General features: G+C 36.3%; 1 protein-coding gene across 2 annotated transcripts in view; it reads left to right on the forward strand.

The window, feature by feature from the left end:
* The first annotated feature begins 17,769 nt into the window (after positions 1-17,769).
* Positions 17,770-26,528, forward strand: part of LOC126808381 (filamin-A) — a 79,622-nt gene continuing 70,863 nt past the window's right edge. Inside the window, exon 1 of one of the 2 annotated variants that reach the window (XM_050533053.2) lies at positions 17,770-18,536. In XM_050533053.2, coding sequence (XP_050389010.1) covers positions 18,197-18,536 — 340 coding nt within the window. In that variant the 5' untranslated portion in view covers positions 17,770-18,196. The remainder of the gene's footprint in view (positions 18,537-26,528) is intronic. The other variant, XM_050533054.2, reaches the window with a different exon arrangement.

The following is a 26,528-nucleotide window of genomic DNA, read 5'->3' on the forward strand; positions in this document are numbered from 1 at the left end:
CGGTTATCTCACAGAAATATACTTGTATATATCTATGGGTTGTATACATCGTCAGCTAGTATACACACTGGCAAAACGATGCTTTATAATATTTCTGACATTATTAGTTCTATCCCTGTGATTTGCGGAGGCTGTCGTTATTATAGGTAGGGTCAGTGTCAAGTCGTTCGGATCGGACGAAATCCTTGGCAGCTGTAATTCGTAATAACAGTAGACCGTGGCGCCGCTGTCCGGGCTAAATTTCATCCATGACACACTGTATGATGTAAGTCCGTCTTCATTAGCCCAGTTGGCTAATTTCGCCAAGAACATCGCTATCTATGATATTCCGTATCGCTTTTTGTTGAAAAAAAAAAACTATCATAAAGTTAGTCAGGTCGGTATAATGCAGGAATTAGAAATAAAACTTCATCGCTATCCACATGAACATTCTACCCCGGTCTCCTTTAACTGCAGCTTCATCCCCACAATATGGGATTTCTATATTTATATCTCTGTACCATTTCAAGAAAAAGTTTATAATTATAAAGGCACATTTTTTTTAGAGCAGTAATAGAATACAGATCATCAGTATATAAATATTAATATTGGCATAACTGTAAAAAAAATCTAAATTTTCCAAATCCTTCACTTGTCTTTAAAAACAAAAAAAAAACAAAAAAAAAATAAAAAAAAATCTTGTTTAACTTATATTTGAAATATTATTTCCCAACAATATCGCTTTCGATGTTGTTTTCAATTTCAGCATCGATTCCGCGGTTGTACGTTACAAGGAGTGGTATGGCCTGTCCAACCTCGTGGGTTTTCTCTGGATCCTCCGGTTTCCTCCTACTGCTAGACCCCTACACGGAAGCGAATTATTGAAATAAAATGGAACCATATGTTAGTCCCGAAATGACCTAGTTTGTGTCGAGTGGTCGTTAAACCCCATTTCTCTCTCTCTCTCACTCTAAATTTCAGCACTCCGTCCGACCATCAACCAGACGAAGAGCGAGTCGTTTATGTGTAGTTTAATGGTCGAGTGCCTACGCATGTTAAATGAAATAAAAATTAATGTAATAAAATTTTGAATGTACAGAAAGTTTTATCATTTTTAAAGGGAATAACGTTCTGGGAATTCGAAGCTACATTATAATAGTACTTCCGGTTTTCGAAGTTACACTAATACTTCCGGTTTTGAGAAAACCGAGTATTCCGACACTCTGCGTAATCCGATATGGTGTACGATGTCGGATTTGACAGAGTCCATTGTATTGATATTGCACGAGTGCGTTTACCACGAGTGCTATATCTATACATTACACAATGTCTTGCACGAGATAATTATGGCTGCTAAGCAGAAGTGTAAAAATTCAAAATTCGTTGATGTTTCATGCTAAACGTGTAAAGCATCAATGAAGAAGACGTTTTTCGTCAAAATAATAGAAATAAGAGGAAATAGAATTAAAATTTGCACTGAATAAATAAAGAAGTTGGATTATACATTGTCTTAATTTTAAAAATTACATAACAGTGGCTACTCGGACCTCATTCTTGGGTTGCGACCCCCATCTCACTAACAGTTCAAGGTCCAGAGTCCCAACCATGCATGATGCTATCTTTTGTCATATATAAGGTAACACGATAAAGGACCATGTCTTAATTCTCTATCGTAAATTTATAGATTCAACTCTAAAACAATCCAACTTTTACCTGGTATGGGTCAAACATCGGACAATCTCCCGCTTTACTAGTTAGTTCTTCATCGTCGTCATCGCTCAAATCTAGAAGGGCAGATAACTCTGTCAGAAACACGTTTGGTGTGTAGCCTGTCGTTTCCTTCTTTATGTCGACCCAGCTATTCATATGGTTGCACATGTAGCAAAATAAATTCTTGTACGTTCCAACTGGATTTTCCGCTAGAGTATAGCACCCCCTTTCAACAAGTGGATCATACTCTTTCCAATAGCCCGTTTCATTACACGAATACGAGTATTTGTTTTCGTTGTGCTGAAATTTTGAGCATACATGAGCTGTGAAATTGTCTGGAGGTACCATTTGAACCGTGCAACCTTGTGTATTGACGATACTCAAATAAACATCTTCTTTTGATGCATCTATATAATTCCAAGATGGCCCGTACTCACATATAGCACCTACATGCCAAGCCTCGCTCTTCTCAACATCATTGCACTGTGCACAAAATTGGTTTCTGTAGGTAAGACCAGTAGTATTATCAGTTACTGGTTGAAGGCTTCTTCTATCGTTAACATATGTCGTGGTGCACTTCTGCACAAGCTCTGCGTCCTGGTGGTCGTTTGGACAATAGTCGATCATTATTACATTATTCCCTAGTCCGGGGAATGCTGTCGGCAAACATTTTGATGATACAATGTTTATGTAGTCAACATTCAGATCTGGGCAGCAGTCGCCATAATATTGACAAGAGCGATCACAGAAGCATGGTGAGCAATATCTGTTAATAATTGTTTTCAATTTCCCGGAACAGTCTTGCAAGCAGTAAATTTTGTAAATATAATTAGCCTGCGATTCGAAATCGCTGTAAAAAACACTTGCCTCTTCAAATGCTGAACTATACTTTGTGAATGGTGGTTCAGCTTGGCGTACACCATTGAAAGCATTAGCCGAAACAAAGAGAACTACGAAGAGGTAGTCTGTGACCGTTAGTGGAACAAAACACGCCATGTTTATTCTTCAACTAACTTTAGAATAAATGTGGTTTTCTAGTCTTTATAATACCAATAAATTGGCGCATATCAGTTACAACGTAAAAATAAAATGTTCGTATTTGAAACATCCGTGTTCAAATTGATGCAAATGTACAGCAGAAATTGTTGAAATGAGAAGCAGAAAATGGTGATTTGGCCGGTTGAGCGATAATTTTGACTCGGGTTTTCAGAAGATGGGGTTACTTGGTAGAAGGATTGGCGCGAATTTTAGCTATGTTAAAGATGCATTATGCAAGAGCAAAATCTGCTTATTACAAGTCTTTCTTTAAGCCTGAAATGTTATCTAAATTATCAATTAGACATTAATTAACTTATCCAGACCATAATAAACTCTCGATGTCAAGGCTAGCCTTCGATGTTGGCTGGATTCGATTCCTATATGCCGCTAACGGCTAGTGATAATTAAATAAAAAAAGTGGATAATCGAGACTATGCTGTTTATATTAATGATTTTAGTGATGATAACCGAGAGTATGCAAAAATTTCACCCGCTTCTTTCTCGGCTCATAGTGGATCAATTTGACTGAAATTTTCAGGAAATTACCTTTACCCTATCTAGTTTTTAACTATTATAGCGAGAGCTGCCATCTCTTTATCTTATCTCCCATAATGTATCTTTAATGCCCTCGTATACATAGGAATTCCTATCAGGTGTTCTACAAAGAGTACAGACACCTTGTCTTACTGTATACTGTAAAGTATATCGATTTAGTTGATCTGTATGAGTTTATATTCTATAACATCTATAGAAATGTTGAAAGGTCATCTTTTTACCGTGTACCAGGCAATTAGTAATACGGATTTTACTAAATGCGTAGTTAATTTTGTCCGACACGATGAAATAGTTTCGTGGTTTAAGTTTTCATCTCTTAATGGCATATATTAGTTGGTAAACAAAAATGAATATCCATTACACCAACAGATAGTGTTACATAATTGAACAATAAAATGTTCAAATCACTGTGGATTAGGAGGATAAAGAGAGGTTTATATATTATTATTCAAAATGCCATTAATGTTTTCATTAGAGGATCATTTATATTACATTTATCTCGATTCTTTGAGAGTAATTAGTAATATGAAAGCATTAAACTATTATGTGTTGTTATGCAATTAATAAAGTTTAGATCGTGTTTTAAGATTTAGTTATGCTTATCATGAATAGCACAGAGTTAAAATGACACAATTTGTATTTACGATTATGGCTTACAAAACAATTATAAATTCCAGAAAGTTTATTTCCAAATTTTTTCTTTATGAATGGTTTACACACTGAACATGTTTCGAGGTTTTGAATTAAAACTCTGCAATAAATTTCAACCAGCTTCTGTGGCGCTCTTTATTTCTGTTTTGGCCACGAAATGGTATAGTGGTTTGGTAATGTGTGGAATTCTGGTGCAATTGTTGCTCAGGACCACTCCCCGATAATTTCTCTGCCACCAGTGATCTACAGTGGCGGCGCCAGCCGTCGGTGATTGGAGGGGCAAAGCTAGGGCAAAGTCCAAGGTTAAGTGGGCAAAGGCACGAGCTTCAACTAGGGGTAGGGGGCCTTCCCCAGAAAATTTTGAAAAACAGGTTGCCGGAAATGCAGCCTGGCAGTATTTCAGGCACTGATCGATGAGGTAAAGTGTCAAACGAACGGACTTGCGAATCACGACGAAGCCCACTCACGAGCGTCAAAGTAGGATGTCCTCCCCCAGAAAATTTTGAAAAATAGACTGCCGGAAATGCTGTCAGGCACCGATCGTCGAGATAAATAGATCTGCCCAGATACCGTTCGTCGCCTGATCACTAGTTTATATCCGACTAGAGAACAAAATGTCAAACGAACGGACTTGCGAACCCCAACGAATTAACGAATTCCCCTTGTGAGCACCAAAGTAGCGAGTCCATTGGGGACCTCGCCAAGAAAATTTTGAAAAAAGACTGTCGGAAATGCTCTACAACATGCAAGTTTATGATTAAGTGGGGATGTGGGATTTATTCATCGTAGAAGGTATTGATTACCGAAACGTATCACAAATACTTTTTTTATTTTCTAAAATTATTGGGGGGGGGGGGGCAAACAGAGAGCAGACCAGATTAATGGGGGGCCCCCCTTGCCCCCCCCCCCCCCTGGCGCCGCCACTGGTGTTCTATTGGCCCATCCCAAGCCGTTTAAAGTAGAGACTCTTCAGAGGAGAGGACGGACTAGCTAAAAAGTAGTTGTGCTATGTTCCTCTCTCTCTCTCTCTCTCTCTCTCTCTCTCTCTCTCTCACACACACAAACGGAACAAAACTGTTAAAGGCTGTATCTGTTCATTAAACACAAGCGTTTAAAGTCTATGTATGTTCATTAGATGCAGGTTGCGCGCTCAAAGAGTATTTCTCAAGAACTGGAGATGGATATCCCAGTGGATAACACGTTCGCCTGGCCGCCTCGACAGATGGCATTGATTCTGAGAATTCATGCAAAATATAAATGCAACATTATTTAACAGACTGATGGACACAATGTGATTTATGATTAAGTTGACATACAAAAGTATAATTCAGTTACATTATGGGATATGTATATCAATTATAATTGCATGCTATATATTCAAATTCAGCTACTTAAAGTAGCTAAGTCTCTAACTCAATATCATCAAAAATCTTCGACATTGAAAACACGAATTATTTGTCAATTCAAATCAACATTGGTCTTGTGATCTTACAGGGAAAAGATGGGCTTCTGATATCCGATATTCAAGACAAAATAAACATTTTACCATTGGAACACGAATCGTGTACCATAATGCGTTTCAGCGCCATTTGGAACAAGGGACTCAAAGAACAGGGATAAACATATTCCACAAGTCATGTCAAATGGTGACGCTATATTCTTATCTGGAGAGCATGCGCAATAAATACCATCGGTGTAGACTGGAAAAACCAGACGCTAAAGATTGCCATTCACATGAGATTTCTGGCGTATTTCGCCGAACATAACTGATTAGAAATTACAGTAAAAACAGAAACGATTGAATGTAAATCAGTTTATATACATTCATATTACATTATTATATACGTTGCGACCCATTTTTGTCAATTTCTAGGTCCCAAATATTAGCGATTTAGCTCCTTTAAGTAAAGGGAGATAATAGACAATGTATGCTAAATAACAAGACATGGGTTTCTATTAAATTAAACATAATATATGACAGATAGCAATACCAGGCCCGGCGGAGTAGGGGGGCTAGGGGTTGTTGCACGCAAGTAACTATTCTAATAATAACAAAAAGGCTTGAATTTAACATAGACGCAATTTAACATAGACGCGAGTAGAAGTGAGACTTCTAGAACGTAGACTTTCAGAAGAAGAAAACCCTGCTATGCTCTATACTGTTCCCAGGGTAAAGAGACCCGCGGTTGCGAGGGTCGCGATTAGATAACTGAACGGTCGATCTTTATCTCATGTCTGTTGTATCTATGACATAATTAGGTAATTAGAAAAACGACGGGATAGAGTTTTATTTATACTCTTTCCTTGTGCCCCTTATCCATCAAATAATTCACTGCTATGGCCAGTTGAAACAAGCGGTTGCCATCAAGATATGCCCTCATTTTGTAAGAAATGGACGGGGAAGAGGTAAAATCAAAAGGGCTATCCTATCATTCAAGATCATTTGATCCTTAACATATTTAAGGTACATAAGAATGGGACAACAACGGTAGCTCCCCCCCCCTCTCCCACCTGGGGTGCCTACAAAATATGTACATATTTCAGATTTTGCGTGAAAAGCAGGGGCTATAGCTCTAGAATGTAAGGTCTTTTTGTTCGACTCAAACTTTTCCCCAAATTTTCGGTGGGTTGAACGCTTTTCACTACAGACAGAGCAACCACTGATCATGTATCTGCTCCAAGGCGTGTATAAGGTTGACGACTGAATGTTTAAACACAGATATATTCTTACTACAATATTATATAGTCAAGCAGTAGTAATAAGTTTCACTTTAATCCCTTCAAGTGCCCGTGAGTTTAAGATACATAAACTTGGAAGTAGCATTCTAAAACATGTAACTTTACTCGTCACCGTTACCAAATGTCCATTCAAACCCGCTTCTTCGATTATGGTCCAAAAAAAATCCACAAAAAAGCTTGCAAAAGGGGTGAAAAGAGAGAGGGAGAGCTAGAAAGTGAGAGCTACATTCGTGTAACCAGACAGTGGCACTTTTTATGGTTGTTTGCCTAAAGACTAGTAATTCTCTCCCCATTCACTTGAATGTCAAATCGATGACAGGAATTTAATCTTAACTCTGAACGTAGGTCTGATTACTCTCGCCCTGTACGTTCAGGAACCGCCCTATTGAATCCTTGTCGAAAAACTTTCGAACCCCAGTCAATTTTACTGGGTAACTTTTTACTGCTAAACGGTCGCGGACGTTAAATAAAGCTATTTCACACACACACACACACATCCACCACACACCTCTGTGAAACAGATTGGGCGAGTGTAATGGGACATAGGTCCAGAGCTGAACTAGTTAGCGCCCAACTCTCGTTCTAGTCAAACACAACCGAACAAACTACCAAGATGTTCGAACATTGGCTGACAATTAAAGCGAGAGAGAGAGAGAGAGAAATGGGGTTTAACGTCCACTCGACACAAACTAGGTCATTTCGGGACTAACACATGGTCCAATTTTTTTATTTCTATAATTCGCTTGCGCGTTGGGTCTTTAGCAGTGGGAGGAAACCGGAGGACCCGGAGAAAACCCGCGAGGTTGGACAGGCGACCCTACTCCTTGCCACGTACAACCGGGGAATTGAAACCCCGCCAGTTGACTCAATGGCAGACCGTATGATACAGCGCGCGCGTGCTAACCATTCGGCCATCCAACCCCCCGACAATTAAAGCGGAAATTATGACAGTTTGCGAAAACAAATAATTGACGAATTTATATTAAAGATGCATTATGGAAGATTTAGATATAGAGCTGGCTGTTCTTGCTATAATAGTTCAAAAATAGATAACGCAAAATAAATATATTGAAAATTTCATTCGAATTACTTTATTCCGAGCAAAGTTATCACTGATGGAAGTTTTGTCAGAGATTGTTTATTATCGTAACAACGGTAGGCCTACTTGTGATTTTAGACAGCCTAGATTCGCCATTTTTACTTTAAACCATTAAATGGCGACCGGAGTTTAATTCTCCGCCATACGATGTTCTAGAAAGTTGATTATAGAAACTTGACATGTGAATAAATTTCTAAATAATAGTTTATATAACATTTGAAGCCAAAATAAAGACCTGTATAGTAAGCAGATTAAGCTCTTACATAATGCCTCTTTAAAGAAGAGAATAACTTTTGCATTGTTCATAAAACATGTTTATCTAGGACATGTTTTGGTTTTCATTTAAATTCACGACAAAATTTACCCCAAAGACAATAATAAGTTATCATTTAGGAATAAAGATAATAAAAGCGCAAACAGAGAGCAGACCAGATTAATGGGGGGCCCCCCTTGCCCCCCCCCCCCTGGCGCCGCCACTGGTGTTCTATTGGCCCATCCCAAGCCGTTTAAAGTAGAGACTCTTCAGAGGAGAGGACGGACTAGCTAAAATGTAGTTGTGCTATGTTCCTCTCTCTCTCTCTCTCTCTCTCTCTCTCTCTCACACACACACAAACGGAACAAAACTGTTAAAGGCTGTATCTGTTCATTAAACACAAGCGTTTAAAGTCTATGTATGTTCATTAGATGCAAGCATCTGCAGGTTGCGCGCTCAAAGAGTATTTCTCAAGAACTGGAGATGGATATCCCAGTGGATAACACGTTCGCCTGGCCGCCTCGACAGATGGCATTGATTCTGAGAATTCATGCAAAATATAAATGCAACATTATTTAACAGACTGATGGACACAATGTGATTTATGATTAAGTTGACATACAAAAGTATAATTCAGTTACATTATGGGATATGTATATCAATTATAATTGCATGCTATATATTCAAATTCAGCTACTTAAAGTAGCTAAGTCTCTAACTCAATATCATCAAAAATCTTCGACATTGAAAACACGAATTATTTGTCAATTCAAATCAACATTGGTCTTGTGATCTTACAGGGAAAAGATGGGCTTCTGATATCCGATATTCAAGACAAAATAAACATTTTACCATTGGAACACGAATCGTGTACCATAATGCGTTTCAGCGCCATTTGGAACAAGGGACTCAAAGAACAGGGATAAACATATTCCACAAGTCATGTCAAATGGTGACGCTATATTCTTATCTGGAGAGCATGCGCAATAAATACCACCGGTGTAGACTGGAAAAACCAGACGCTAAAGATTGCCATTCACATGAGATTTCTGGCGTATTTCGCCGAACATAACTGATTAGAAATTACAGTAAAAACAGAAACGATTGAATGTAAATCAATTTATATACATTCATATTACATTATTATATACGTTGCGACCCATTTTTGTCAATTTCTAGGTCCCAAATATTAGCGATTTAGCTCCTTTAAGTAAAGGGAGATAATAGACAATGTATGCTAAATAACAAGACATGGGTTTCTATTAAATTAAACATAATATATGACAGATAGCAATACCAGGCCCGGCGGAGTAGGGGGGCTAGGGGGGGGGGGCTTTAGCCCCCCCCCCCAATATTTCGGCCGCAAGTACCCTTTTCTCCAGGTTGTTGCACGCAAGTAACTATTCTAATAATAACAAAAAGGCTTGAATTTAACATAGACGCAATTTAACATAGACGCGAGTAGAAGTGAGACTTCTAGAACGTAGACTTTCAGAAGAAGAAAACCCTGCTATGCTCTATACTGTTCCCAGGGTAAAGAGACCCGCGGTTGCGAGGGTCGCGATTAGATAACTGAACGGTCGATCTTTATCTCATGTCTGTTGTATCTATGACATAATTAGGTAATTAGAAAAACGACGGGATAGAGTTTTATTTATACTCTTTCCTTGTGCCCCTTATCCATCAAATAATTCACTGCTATGGCCAGTTGAAACAAGCGGTTGCCATCAAGATATGCCCTCATTTTGTAAGAAATGGACGGGGAAGAGGTAAAATCAAAAGGGCTATCCTATCATTCAAGATCATTTGATCCTTAACATATTTAAGGTACATAAGAATGGGACAACAATGGTAGCTCCCCCCCCCCCTCCCACCTGGGGTGCCTACAAAATATGTACATATTTCAGATTTTGCGTGAAAAGCAGGGGCTATAGCTCTAGAATGTAAGGTCTTTTTGTTCGACTCAAACTTTTCCCCAAATTTTCGGTGGGTTGAACGCTTTTCACTACAGACAGAGCAACCACTGATCATGTATCTGCTCCAAGGCGTGTATAAGGTTGACGACTGAATGTTTAAACACAGATATATTCTTACTACAATATTATATAGTCAAGCAGTAGTAATAAGTTTCACTTTAATCCCTTCAAGTGCCCGTGAGTTTAAGATACATAAACTTGGAAGTAGCATTCTAAAACATGTAACTTTACTCGTCACCGTTACCAAATGTCCATTCAAACCCGCTTCTTCGATTATGGTCCAAAAAAAATCCACAAAAAAGCTTGCAAAAGGGGTGAAAAGAGAGAGGGAGAGCTAGAAAGTGAGAGCTACATTCGTGTAACCAGACAGTGGCACTTTTTATGGTTGTTTGCCTAAAGACTAGTAATTCTCTCCCCATTCACTTGAATGTCAAATCGATGACAGGAATTTAATCTTAACTCTGAACGTAGGTCTGATTACTCTCGCCCTGTACGTTCAGGAACCGCGCTATTGAATCCTTGTCGAAAAACTTTCGAACCCCAGTCAATTTTACTGGGTAACTTTTTACTGCTAAACGGTCGCGGACGTTAAATAAAGCTATTTCACACACACACACACACACACACACATCCACCACACACCTCTGTGAAACAGATTGGGCGAGTGTAATGGGACATAGGTCCAGAGCTGAACTAGTTTGCGCCCAACTCTCGTTCTAGTCAAACACAACCGAACAAACTACCAAGATGTTCGAACATTGGCTGACAATTAAAGCGAGAGAGAGAGAGAGAGAAATGGGGTTTAACGTCCACTCGACACAAACTAGGTCATTTCGGGACTAACACATGGTTCAATTTTTTTATTTCTATAATTCGCTTGCGCGTTGGGGTCTTTAGCAGTGGGAGGAAACCGGAGGACCCGGAGAAAACCCGCGAGGTTGGACAGGCGACCCTACTCCTTGCCACGTACAACCGGGGAATTGAAACCCCGCCAGTTGACTCAATGGCAGACCGTATGATACAGCGCGCGCGTGCTAACCATTCGGCCATCCAACCCCCCGACAATTAAAGCGGAAATTATGACAGTTTGCGAAAACAAATAATTGACGAATTTATATTAAAGATGCATTATGGAAGATTTAGATATAGAGCTGGCTGTTCTTGCTATAATAGTTCAAAAATAGATAACGCAAAATAAATATATTGAAAATTTCATTCGAATTACTTTATTCCGAGCAAAGTTATCACTGATGGAAGTTTTGTCAGAGATTGTTTATTATCGTAACAACGGTAGGCCTACTTGTGATTTTAGACAGCCTAGATTCGCCATTTTTACTTTAAACCATTAAATGGCGACCGGAGTTTAATTCTCCGCCATACGATGTTCTAGAAAGTTGATTATAGAAACTTGACATGTGAATAAATTTCTAAATAATAGTTTATATAACATTTGAAGCCAAAATAAAGACCTGTATAGTAAGCAGATTAAGCTCTTACATAATGCCTCTTTAAAGAAGAGAATAACTTTTGCATTGTTCATAAAACATGTTTATCTAGGACATGTTTTGGTTTTCATTTAAATTCACGACAAAATTTACCCCAAAGACAATAATAAGTTATCATTTAGGAATAAAGATAATAAAAGCGCAAAGAATCGGCTTGTTTTGAGAAATCATAAAAGAAAAAAGTATTCTGGAAATATATTTAATGACTAACGTTCTGCAAACACTTTCTTTCCTTGTAGTGGTGTCATAGTTTGAAAACAGTTAATAATTGATTAACTCCGTAATACCATAAAATTATTTGACTGTACGCATTTCTCTGTTTGATATAGTAGAATATGGGCGTATATAGATTTTTTCTTGAAAGGATTTCTATATATCATTTTGTCATTCAATTTAAGTTTTATAAAAAAAAATAATATAACATAGAGCCATTTAAAATCTACCATGAGTTTTTTATATTAAAGCACGAACTTGAGCATAAATACATAAATACAACCGCCAGTTAAATGCAACACATCTATTCATAATGAAATTTCGATGTCGGTTAACAATGCTATAGGATCCACCATCGACGGTGCATGAAGTCATGTGTCTATGGGTTGAAAAGGGTCTCACTTAAATTACAGCTATTATCTATTTTGGGCTATTAAAACCCGAATTTATATTAAAAGGAGCTAAGGAATGCGAACAGCTACACGGGTGAGCTACCACAAACCTGTATTGGTAATTCAGTGTTTAGAGGACAGTGTAGGGTAGGGCTGGGTGTGAGTCGCTTGATAGCCAACAAAGCAGGAAGTTAGCTGTTCTTGATCAAACTGTAGGAATAATATTATATATCATGGGTGAGAATCTAATACAAGAAAATCCCGCTCGTTCCAAACAGGGACGAGGGATAGATGCTGGCGATAAGTGGAAGGATGTGCAGACGAGTACTTTTATGAATTGGGTAAATCTTCAACTTCAGCATAGAGATCTGTCAATCTCGGATCTTGGAGAGGACTTTAATAATGGTGTCAAGTTATGTGCTTTGATTGAAGTTCTACAGAACAAACCCATACGGGGTAGAATTGTTAAAGAACCCAAGAATAATCATCAATCCTTGCAGAATGCCACGGTGGCATTAACAGCAGTTGCCAATGATAATATTCGCTTGGTAAATATAGGTAAGTGGAGGTGTGCGAGTGTTTTAATATGATGTTCAATTTTTGTAATGAAAATAACAGTTACAATGTCAAATATTAATATGTTTAAGCTTGACGTTCATGGTTGAAATTACTATAAAAAATGTTTCTTTCAATATGTATATATTTTTTTTATTTTTTTTTTAAACCAACAACATTTAATCAAAGCATCACATTTCCTTGTCGAAATCTAATAGCAGGTCTATAGCAAGCCTATAATTATTATCATTCATTACTAATATTTACAATGACATATCAATGGTACAATTTGTACGCTCATGCACCTAACACATAAGAGGGGATTAGTGCGGATTAGGAAGTTCAATAGTCTGTAATTAAGAAATTTAATGAAATGGGGTTTAACGTATCACTGTTCTGCTCCTTGTTATTAAGACAAAGTATGGTTCAGGAGAGAGAGAGAGAGAGATATAGAGACAGTGTGTTAATGAAGAATGAGGTCGAAAACTAGAAAAACTAACAGTTTCATGTACACACAGTCCATTTTTTTACATAATACATTTGAATGGCTAACTTCTAATAGTCCAGTTGTATTTTACTATTCTGACTACTGAGAACAGGTTTATTTTTATTTACTGGGGTCTGGCACACCGTGTACAACTATGAAATGAAATGGAATTTAATATCCAACTATTCGGCACCGACTGGGCTAATAAAGACGGGCGTACGCCAAACAGTTTGCTATGAGGGAAAGTTTGCCCAAACAGCGAAGTTATGTCGAATTTCATCTGTCAAAGGTTCTTTTACGTGTATGCCAACTTGTACGTAGGGCCTCGGTTTTTCGTCCCATCCGAAAGACTGCAGGATATTGTCCTTGTCGGGCACTTTGTCTTGTTCCCCACTGACGAGGCCGGTAACCCCGCTGGAAAATTCCGAGAAACTTTCTCGATCAACACAGGGATCGAATCCAGGACCTCCGCTGCTCCTCTATACAACTATGCCAATAATAATTTGATATATCACTTTCTATTGATTGTTTTTACAATATCTACCCATTGGCTTTTTTTTAGTAGCAGCCCCGCTTTTAGCAGGGTTTAACGCACATTTGACACAAGCTAGGGACGAAAAACCGAGGTCCAGTGTACACACTGGCGTGCACATAAAAGAACCCTTAGCAGTTAGAAATCGAGTTGGTCGTAGTGCCGCTGTCCGGGCAAAATTTCCTTCATGGCAGCACACTGCATGGCGTATGCCCGTTTCAATAGCCCAGTCGGTACAGGATAGTGGGAGGTCTGGGCGTTTAACTACATTTCATTTCATGTGACACAATTTAATTAGGTATTAATTAGTACCTGTTTTGCAACGTTTGTCTCTCTAATTTGAACTTGAGCAGTAGTGATATTGCTTGTAATAACAGAATAATGTACATTACTAAACAGTAACTGACATTATGTTACGTGCAGTTTTACATAACCCAGAGTTGATAAAGTTCTCTTTATGGCTTGATTCTATTTATGTAGTGGGCCTCGTGAATAGGAATCAGGAAATTTGCAAAATAATATTCCGTAACGTAGCACCAAATATTAGCGGTAAATCTGAAAATTTAATACAAGTACCACATAGTATACTACTATAATAAGTCCATGATTATATGCATAAAGATAGTATAAGATTAACATAAACGGGGTCGAGATATCCCGACTAGAATGACGAGCGGTACACATCCCGGCATGAACATGAAGAACTTCGGATTTTTCCACCAGGAAAACTGTCAACGAACATGTTTCCCGTACAAAGGGTAGGCTGACATATATAAATACCTATATGTTACTCTCAAAATGACTGCAAAGTATCATGTTCAAGGTACGGTTTAAAAACTCTTCCTAATTACATTGTTAAAAGAGTTTTATGTCTCAAACATTTGATCGTGGAATACATGTTTTAGTCGTACCGCAAAATTATTCTTTACAGGACTAGAATTGAAAATCAGTAAAGCGCTTTGAAATTTATACTTTTATTCGTGATGTATTAAGCTTTAATACATGGACATTTTAATGAGATGGAGAACCCGTAGATAGAGTGAGCTAAAATTGCTCTTAGTGCGACATCAAAATGTGCCCCATATAGATTTCTTTATTTATCTCGTTTGTTCAACCGGTTAGGTTATATTGTCTGATTATTTCACACAAGTCTTGTCCATGACAGGCATAAAAGAAACGAACTAAAGGGGCCTGGATACTAATGTGTTAATCGTGTACAATTAAACGATTGTATTGATGTTCAGAGATAACGCTATTATTAACCCCACATTAACAAAACGGGATCTTATAAGCATAAACCACAGGAGAGTCTTCATATAGTCTTTTGAATAATTGAAAAAAGAAGGGTATGTATATAGACTAATCTTGTTTACGCGCGTGAAGTAGCCTTTTATTATTATTTTTAATATTTTCTTTGAACACGTACTTTATTAAATCATACAAACATGTACTTTAGGGCTGCATCTTACAATTCGATTTATTAGCTTAGTAACAGTTAATACCAAAGCGAAATTGCATTATGAATGACCACGATTGTAGTCTTCAGTTACCACGTGGTAAAAATGGTTCCATAATTATTGGGGAGGGAAAGGGCTAATTATGTAGCTTATATTATTCGATTTTCGACCATTTACGTTCCAAAATGTCACCTTTATCCATCGACTGGGAAACAAATTCGACTCAAACCAAAACATTATCTTTGTGAATGTTTGAACATTGGTCGAGTATATTAGTTGTTCTGAGAATTTTCAATATTTTAACTTTACTAGTAGTCCGGTGGCTGAAGCGGGGGGGGGGGGGGGCGCCACCCGAGCTGTGAATTTATGACACCCAGTTTTTCTAGACAAGATTTTTGCGCAGTTTCCGAATCTGTTGTGGTGATCACAAATTGGGGACAATAGGGACACCCGCTAATTCTTCATCTAAAGGGAGGTAACTTGGCTTAGCTTGATATTTTACTATTCAGGGCAGTCAACATTAATATTATACCGAGACAGGGAAACAAACTAGGTCATTTCGGGACTAACACACGGTTCAATTTTATTTCAATAATGCGCTTATGCGGAGAGGTCTTTAGCAGTGGGTGGAAACCGGAGGACCCGGAGAAAACCCAAAGAGTTGGAATTTCTTTTTAAAGTCTGTATCTGGTTCACCCCAAAAGACTATTAAGATATTGACAGACATTAATATTGCTACTAAAAGAACTATTCCTTTTAGAATCATTTAAGTATCCCAGAAGACATTCAGATTCATAAAATTCTCCAATCGTTTTGTATATAAATTATTTATATAAGAACGTATGTGTTGTTTTCTTGTATCGATTGCTTTGTTATAGTCTCATTTTCAACCAGCATTAACTTTTAACGACATTCAAACGATCCTAAGTTATCCATAAACTGCTTAGTGGTGCAGCAGATTGGTCCGAAACCCGGATGAAATTAATCTACGAACCCACATTTGACATAGCTAAGACAATGTGAGAAAAAATTGATTCAGTCTTTTATTTATATAAAACATATGTGAAAATTCTCGCTTATCAATGAATTATTGGCCGACGGGCGCATTTAGGCTTTAAACCCCCTGAATGCACTTAAATGGATAGTTAAAACGTCTATATCTTAGAAATGCATTGAGTGATTTGAATCAAGTATTATTTGCAGTTCTCCCGCTTAAGAAATGTAGTTAGGTAAGGAAGGAACTGTCAATAACGGACACCATTGAAGTACTGTACAGTCCACGTGTACTTTGTGAAAAATAATATGGAAACTGCTACCCTGACAAGAACCCATTCTGAAACACATAAAACAAAAACATACGTGGTATGTGGTATTTCGTGGCACAAATGTTCTATAACATATAAAACAAATCTGTGAAAAATTAGTTATTTGTGATTTTTTTAGTATCCCAACAAAACCATTTTGCGTATACAATGTAGGTAAAACACGGCCGAGTTATAAGCATTGTGCTCCAAAACCGGTTAGCAGTAGACTTTGTTGACAAATTCGGAGCAGGATTGACGGAGTTAAGGCGAAGGTTTTTTTCCTTAGAGCCTGTGGAGAATACGGTCAACACGAAAATAATTTCAAAGCAGGACTAAATTATCAAAACTGTTGAGGAAACTTAAATCTTAAGAATAACAGGTGGTACCCCCCCCCCCCCACACACACACACACACACCTCCATACCCAAGTTTACCATTTTACGAGGGCTGACTGAAAAGTTTTAAGCCTAGCTGTAAAGGACGTGTACAAAGTCGATGGTTTCCTTTTATTTTTCTACATAGTCCCTTTCCAGGTGTACGTACTTCTGCCGGTCAGGAAGACATTTTCTTCACCCAGCCTTAAAAAAAAGTCGTTCACAGCTTACATGACGTCATCATTACTAGGAAAATCACGAATGGCTAGTTCCTTTTTCATTTTTTCAAATAGGTCTCATACATGGTTACAAATCTGACCCAAACCTTTACCAGGATCTGCTTCAAAACGGCGCAGATTGTCAAAGCTCTCTCTACCACGCTTAATTCCACAGCCGACTTCTTTACAGTGAAAAAGGAAGGGGCATCATTCCCAAAAGTAGAGACCATGTCGGCATGTATCTGTGTTGGGGTTAGACATTTCAGTTGCAGGAACTTGATGACTGACTGCCCTATAGCCAGTTTTGTCCATTTCTGGTGATTTTAGTAGGTAGGTTCACAGCTGCAGTTCTTATCTTTATGATTCATTCAATAATTGTACTTGTTGGTGGCGAAAGTTTGTTTCAACCCAATTGATCTATCCTGCTTTTCAGGCTTAGAACTTTTAATTTCAGCCAGCCCCTTTTTAAAAAAAAAAACCCCCAAAAAACCCAATAAACTAACTGTAAATACGAATGACTATATTTACACCACGCCCTTTTGTAATTTATAAGGGACGGCTTCAAAATAAAAAACAAATTGCGCGTCTTAAACTTGTTTTTCTTTTAACACGTTCGGTCTTATTACAGTAAATGTAACAATAGCCTTTAGTGCATTGTAGTATACACCATTTGAAAGTAACTTAATACAGCTGTAGGTTTTGTCAATAACTTTTACCTGAGCTCGACACGGCTGTGACGTACAGCATCACCACACAGGTGAGGTCACCCAAACCGGTTTAGTGTATACGTCTATAGTAAGATTCGTCAAGGCGCTGTCTATAATATACGGAGATATGTGGGGCTACGACTGAAAGTTGTAACCCAACTCCACGCCCTCAGATAACATTTTTATTGTGGTAGAAAGGTGAAGATTGTTGTCATTCATTCAACGGCGACGTGTGATAGTCACTGGAGTGTGTAGCCTAAACAAGCGGATAGATAGGCCGATAGACAGAGGGTTGTCGATACGGTATCGAGTTTGATAGCATCGTGACTACAGAACCGTACTAAATCTCATTCATCGAAGTGCTGCTATAGTTTTTATGCTTTAAAGATAATTTGTACCGTTATTTTATTTACATATTTTTACCGTTGTGTATATGTGACACTTGACTCATAATGACTGAAGTTCAGGTAGATGTAATTGGCCATCAAGCCAGATCAAAAGAGGGCAGAGGGATATCAGTGAGGAGTGGGGATAGTGATAAATGGATTATTATTCAAAAAACAACTTTTACAAATTGGATTAATGTACAGCTTCAACCCAGGGGTCTCGAGGTCAAAGATTTACAGGACGATTTCTGTGATGGGGTAAAATTATGTGCATTAGTAGAATGCCTGCAACAGAAAAAAATTGGGCGAGTCGTTCAAAAGCCACATAACCAGCATCAAGCCTTACAAAATGTGACAGTTGCTTTAACAGCTATTGCTAATGATAATGTTCGCTTAGTAAATATTGGTAAGTATTCTTTTTCTAATAAAAGCATCTAATTTGAGTGTGAGATAAAGCATAAATATACTTGCCAATTTCCAATAACCAAAATCACACATGCATGGTGTAGACCTTACTGATGTTACTAAAGACTTTATCCTACCATGCATAATGCATATAGACTGTATATGTTGGAGGTAGACCAAGGTCTCATGTTTACCATCCCTCCTCCACCTCCCAATGCCCACCCTGATAACTCTACACTCTTTTCATGGAACATGAAGGACTTGCATGATAAGAAGTTCAAAGAACTGATCATACTATAATCTTGTCGGAAATAAGCTCTCCAGTTGTGCCAGCAGGCGTGGATTAGCCATTTATTTTGGTTGTAGGGCCCTGAAGATTGTAGCCCAAAGGGGGCCAGTCGGTGTTTTGCTAGAGTAACACGTTTCTTAATTGTCTGATTATATCTGTTATCTGATTCATCAATATGTTCCCATCAATATTTAGAATTTATTCAAAGAAATCAATTCACGCATATGTCATAGATAAATCCAAACTAAAATATTAAATAGGGATAAATATAACCCTTGTAGCCTTGATTTTTAATATGATGGTCAAGAAATTTATTTGTGTATGCATGGTTTATTAGATCTGTGTTTTCCTGAATTGTCTATGACATAAAATATATGCCTACATATTTATGATGAGTTGGGAGGGGCAGACAACTTATTGTGAGCTTTTTAGAATTGGCCATTCCCTCAACAAAATTCCTTAATCTGCCCTGAATTTAATTTGACTAAACTTAGTAAACAAACTGGCTTAATCCCTCAAAATGCAAATTTAACCATATCAGTTTGTCACATCACCACATCAAAATAACAAACCCCAAAGTCCTAATAAAGTCTTATTTTGACCCAGATAAAAGAGGTTTAAACATTAGAATGGCTTTATAATTATACATTTGATACCATTTTAGCAAACTGTCCCACCTCAATAATACAAAAGCCTCGACTGAGTGAAAACTTTACTGTTGATCAGTTTGACAATTTGGCATATATATAAAGGAAATATTTAACAATAAAATCAATCGATCCTAACTAATATTCGAAATATAAATTGTAATGGACAGTTTGACAAAGTCATGCAATGACACTCCAAATGGAAAATATATGCCATGACACGCCCCTAATTGGAAATGTATTGAAATAACTATATTATTATTATGTGTTAATCTCAAAATAATGGATATATATATAATTCTTCTGGTCATGATAAGAGGCCATTTTATTGAAAGAATTTAACAAAACATCAAATTGGTCGACCATACTTGTAATTAGGTAATTTAAAGTGATCTTATAAGGTAGAGGAAGCTCTGACATTTACCTAAGTTTAATGTTCTGTTGACAAAATGACAAGTTGTCAATCATGTGACATTTAGATTATCATTAAACGTTGAACACTTTCCTTCTAGTTAGAATTTGACCCAAAAATTACTTAAGTTTGTAGCACACCCACAGTTCTTGAGATGGAAAGTTTATTTTATAAAGATGTGCAGTCTGATTAAAATACAGATCTATATTTTGTTTCGTTTTTTTATACTTTCGATGGCCTACACTACACGATGATCTGACCATTTGTAGCAATAGGTAGCATCAGAGGTCATACAAGTGGCTTTTGACCCTATGACATCAGACATTTGATTAACCAATCAGCATTGATGTTACTAGTGGATTACCCACATTTCCGTGCAAAACATGCCTAAAGCTCGCCGTAACAGACCGTTTCATTGGCGTTTCATTGGCTTATAGCTCACATCATTCAGAACACATCAATGATAACATCTCTTCCAGATCCTAGTGCAGTAAGACAAATAAAACGAAATTTTGAACTATAAAAACGAAACGAAATAGGATCTGTGTTTTAATCAGATTGAAAGATGTGTCGTTCATGCAGGCCCAAATAGAAGGGGCCAGACTTGTGGTATCTTCTACATGTAGCCAGTAACTTCAGCTTGTGAAATACAGGTTCATTATAGTAATACACATTGTGCCCATTGCAGGGTAATCATTCCTTTGTGTACCCCTTGATACCACTTCTCTTGTTTCTGGATCTAACAATTTTACTGGCATGGTAAACATTGCAAAATGATAGACAGATATAACTTTGAAGTCAAAAGCTGTTGTGAGTAGTTGTGCTGATGCTGCATGAGGCAGCGTATGCATTCTCTTTCTAGACCACCAAATATCATTTAACACTGCTCTCCTGTTTTAGGGAAAATAACTAACAAGATAGATAGAGAGATAACTAACAATTTATGTCTTTCTTTTGGACATCAAGAATCGTCATACATGTATTATTAATATTTCATGCGTAGATAAATTGTGCTTGGATTCTTGAATAGAAACTTGAACATAAATTCAAAATTCTTCCCATAGTTTGTCACCATTGCAGGCTTCGTCTTAATCTTTTAAACCTCAATATAAACATATCTGTCCTTTAAACTGTATAGAGTTTATCCATGTGGAAAATCATGTGATAAAAAGGACATGGGGTGTGGTAGCTACATTCATACAAAGTCATGTAATATATACATTTAGATGGTCCATGTTTATATTTTCACTAGATATTTGGGGTGGGATGTTAGATTACATAGAAATTAAATCGTGTCAAATCAACACAATGATGTGGTCATTTTGGGACTAACATATTCAATTTTATTTACAATGTTCATTTATGTAACAGACATATAAGAGTATTTTTACTACTAGACGTTTTTAACTCATATATCTTATAGACTATTAATTTATGATGTGTTTTCTTCTGAAGTAGCTTACACAATTACATTTTATGTTTTATGTGGAGGTACTTAATTTTATAATTTAAAGCCAAGTTTGGTTGTATATCTTAAAGCGTCTGAGTTAAAACTTAGGGAGTTCAGTGCTGACCCTTCTACACATGCTTGGTGACATGATATTCTCCAATTTTCTGCCACTGCTAAAGAGCCCTGTTCTTTTGCAGTTTTATGAATTAGAAATGTACCATATTTGTAACTTCAAAAAATAGTCTAGTTTTACATTTTGAAATTATTCTTTCATCCTAAAGTCTCAGAGAACAACTGTAAGAAACTGTATATGGTATGAACAGGATGGCAGTAAAATGTTTGCTTGCATTTATTGATGAAAATTGTCCCAAAATAGTACCGGTACCTTTGCCTGAAAATACATATGAGACCAGTATAGATTCACTGCAATTAAGCAGATACATTAAATAGGAATTCTAGAAAACATGTGGCCTTTTACAATCTGAAGGGAAGTGTTGCCAAGCTGTGGGTAGGCTTTGTGTACATGTAGTTGAACTTACAAATTTTATTGCAAATGTAACATAGCCAAAGTTGCGCCAGAGGCAAATTAAAAAACAAACCGATCAAACAGCATAAAACCTTTAACTAATATTTGTGCATTTGTCATTCGTGTGTTCTGTAAAAAAAAAAATTAAAGTAAGGTCTGATTTTAGTTAACAATTTAAGCATATTGGATTTTCAAGTCTTGTTTATGTGCACGCATGAGAAAAATGCAACAAGATTTTAGATGTTATTGACTTTGATAATCTTCTTAATCTGTGACTTAAAAAGATAGGTTTGAAGGCGCAATATGGCAGAAGAAAATAATACTTTCCATTATTAAATTGAAGGAGAATAATGGAGGACAAATTTTATTTAGAAGATAAGAAAATTTAACATAGATTAGAAAATTTCTTGAAATGGATGATAGTACCGGTAGATAAAAATCAAATCTTTTTAAAAGCATTTACTGATGGTGATGCATGAAATCAATAAAAATGAATTATGTAAACTTCAAATAACCATAAATTATTTCTTTTTGATTTTAATAATTTTTGGACATATATTATTTTGATGAGAATAATTTTGGTCTTAATCTTTTCATTGAAATTTTGGGGGGCCCATTGTCTCTTTAATTTTCCCCTCCTACATATACCATTTTTTGTCTTCTATCTACACCCTGTGAAAGTAAGCTTAAACATACATTATGCAAGAACTAAATCTGCCTGAAATGTTATCTAAATTATTAATTAGACATTAATTAACTTATCCAGACCATAATCAACTCTTGATGGCATTGTTAGCCTGTGATATTTACTGGATTAGAACCTGACAGCCTGCTGGTTCTGATTAAATCAAAAAATGGATAATCGAGACTATGTTTTGTATCGTACTTACTTTAGTTATGATGATCGAGGCTATGACCAAAATTCAATCACTAAATACTCGGTTCAGGGTAGATCAATTTGACTGAAATTTTCAGCAAATTCCTTTTACATTATCTAGTTTTTTAACTATTATATATAATGAGAACTACCAGCTGTTTATCAAATCTCCCATAATGTATCTTTAAGAGAAACAGTACACAGGTGTATTTGTGTAGCTAATAATCTGTTGTGTCAATAGATGAACACGGCATGTTTAGAATGACAGGCTGATAACAGATTAAAGAAGTTGATGTCAATACCTTCATAAAGACTACCTTAAGTCAATACTTTGATAAACCTTAATCAGCTTTATATGAAGTGCCAGCTATTTTAGCCAATGTTATTTAAGAGTATTATGGATGCATTGTTTAGTAGGTGATTTGAGGTTTAAACCACGTAATGATCTGTCTTGAAGATGAGCTTGTTTGATGGATGGTCTAATAATTTACAGATAATATTACCCTCCTATTGTCCTGAAAATAAAAGGTAAATCATACATAAACTATTATAGGCCAACCCAAGGAAGTGATGTTAAAGCGATCAAGGTACATGAAAAGGCTCATTATTACAGGTTTTTAAAACTGCAAACAATATTCTGACAAGCATAAAACCTCTTCCTCTATGTGAATATGAGATTCGCCATGTTTACTATAGATAAATGTGAGCCTTTGTTTAAGGACAATAAGCAGTCAAACATATTATAACTAAACTCTAAAGTAGTAAAGAAAATTAACATTTCATCAAACTTTTCCAACTGCTCAGATTGTTTAGTGATTTGTCTACATTATGTTCTACTCATGTGGGAATTAGCCAGTCTTATAACCTCTCCTTCTTTTTGGGTTAACCATTACTCAGCATAAATTGAAACTTTCAAACATAACTAGGTACCTAGCATGGTAACTGTTAAAAATGTACCTATGAAGCAAAAAGCATAGCAAGATCTTGTTGAGATAAAGATGGATCTGTCATTATAACACTTTGTTGACATGGTTTTGGGAATTTTTTCCAGAAGTATGGTTTATTTATGTACATGTATGTTCTTAAATGCACTTACCATAAGTAGTTTCTTCCATGACCTTCCACAGTAATTTTATGAAATGGACCAAAATATAAAATACACATAATATCAACTTTCACATTCTATTCAGATGAATGCTATTTCTTTTTGAGAAAATAGGACTGTTTACTTAAATCTTATACCGTATTATTATGAAAATATAGTTTTTAGATGAAGCACTTGTTGTAACTGTGACTGTGAAAAGATTTTTTCCCCTCATTGAATTTACATCTTTGTGAAGAGTGTATTTGTGTAAAAAAGGCGAAAGCAATATATATTTTTGAAAGAAACTGTTTTACTTATTCTATACATTATTATGAACTTCCAGTAATCATGGATATTGACATAAACCAGTGTGGCATACTGACGCTTAACAGTCACTCACATTTCTAAATACAGTAAGATACCACTTCTTGATCAATATTCCATAAGATACAACTTCTCATTCAACATTCAGTTAGATACCACTATTTATATAGTTCACATTCAATACGATACCACTTCTTATATAATTCACATTCATTAAAGATACATTATGGGAGATTCGATACCGAGTTGGCAGTTCTCACTATAATAGTTAAAAACTAGATAATGTAAAGGCAATTTGATGAAAATTTCATTCAAATTGATCCACTATGAACCGAGAACTAAGCGGTTGAAATTTCCGCCTAGCCTCGATCATCATTACTAAAGTCAGTACGATAAACAGCATAGTCTCGATTATCCATTTAATCGTTAAATCGTGAAGGAAAGTTATGCAGTAAATTGGCTCATAATCCACTAAAGATCGCAGGCTAGCATAACCATCTAGAGTTGAAGTAATGTCTAATTATTAATTTAGATAACATTTCAGGCCTAAAGAAAGACCTGCAATAGACATATTTAGCTCTTGCATAATGTATGTTTAAGATATACCTCTTCTCATTTCACATTCAGTAAGACACCATATCTTAGTTCACATTCAGTAAGATGACTTTAAATACATGGCTCTTATTTTTATGATGTTTAGGTAATTTGATTTTCATGTATGCGGTATAAATTTGTAATTTCCAGATTATTGATGAAATTTTAACTGTGGAAGCAGATGAAAAATTTATGAAAAAATGTTTTTTGTTATCTAGGTAGTGGCATTGGAGTTCCTTAGGTTCCTTTTATTTTGAACTGATGTAACCATAAAAAAATATTTCCTGCGTTATCTGCATTCTTTTTTTTTATGTATTGTATTAAGGATACCTTCCCGCCTACAAACTGGGTGATTTGATGATATATTTGAATTCAAACATGTTCAAACTAATTAATCTATCAAAACTTTGCTTCAAATCCCTTGTATTCTCGACGAAATATGCCAAGCTACATGTATCAAAAATCTATTAAAAGAAGTCATGTTTGTGTCCTGTGATACGGCTGTCACAGTAACTAGGAATGAGCGAGAAGCTGGGGGAGAATTCATTGCATATAAATGATGAAGCTGTCTTTAATCGCTGTCCATTTATCATAAATATTGAAGCCAAAGTAAATTCTCAGATTATCCCCTGCCCATGACTTTTTCCGTGCTCTTTATCTCAGAAACTGTTGTATATATAAGTCTCTCGCTTTTTTCTCGTTCGCTTACCATCATGTTTATGAACATATGCATCTAGGGCTCCCTAACGCCAAGAGTTCAGACAATCTACACGCGCAACCTTTAACATCTCCCGAACGGACAGCCCTTAATCGTCAGTCTGCTATTATTGCCCCCCTCTCATATTTGTCCTGTGCACAATCCATGAGTGTTTTACCGGGGATTCAGTATTTTTCTAGTAAGATTGGTGCCTCTACTTTCCATATATACCAAAATTGCCATACTTTTATTGGAAATAACCACCCGGTACATACTTTTGTGGGAAAGTATCTTTAAGTGTGTTTTAATGTTATAGAGCAAGACATTAAGTAATATATTGATATTGCATGAAGGCATTAAAATATGCAACTTCAATTACAGATACATATCACGCACATGCATTTCTATAATAGAATTACGCGAGTCAAATATTTCCGCCATCTTGGAAAAACAATGTACGATTGGCATGTTACATCTGTACTTTAAAGTAGGATAATTAAACACAGATTGCCTAGAAATTTTGTATTGAAATAAAAAAAATTACAATTAATTGTCTCATTTGACTAAAGTGGGAACATTTTTTATACCTTATAATATTTTTTCTCAAATATTGAAACAAGAAATATGTTTAACATTAGTGTCTGTAGAATAATTTAATGAGAGGAAGGCTACGCATTTATCCTTTTGAAAATATTGCATGAAACATGTGAAAATCATATGGTGTTATATACATTTTAAAAACCAATATTTTTCTTATGGCTATAAACGTTAAGTACAGTCAATTACAGGTTGTAATCGGTAAGTCTGATAGTAATCACAAGTTATTTTGTTTTTATTAAAGCTCTTATTTTATTTTTCATGTTATATTTAAACCTGGTGACTCTTTTCTCAAGTTTATCTTCTACATGTACTTTATGGCATCGGTTTTAGCATTTGAAATCCAGGTACAAACTCTAAACCATTGCTCCAGTGATCTATAGTTAGTGGTGGGTATCCTGCATGAGGCAGGCATGCTCTCTAGAACACCTGGCACCACTTCTCATATTGAGAGGTATTTTTTGTACGTCAATTTTCTTTATATGTGGCTGGATTT

This window comes from Patella vulgata, chromosome 1 (assembly GCF_932274485.2).
Source record: "Patella vulgata chromosome 1, xgPatVulg1.2, whole genome shotgun sequence".
Classification (NCBI taxonomy): Eukaryota; Metazoa; Mollusca; class Gastropoda; family Patellidae; genus Patella; species Patella vulgata.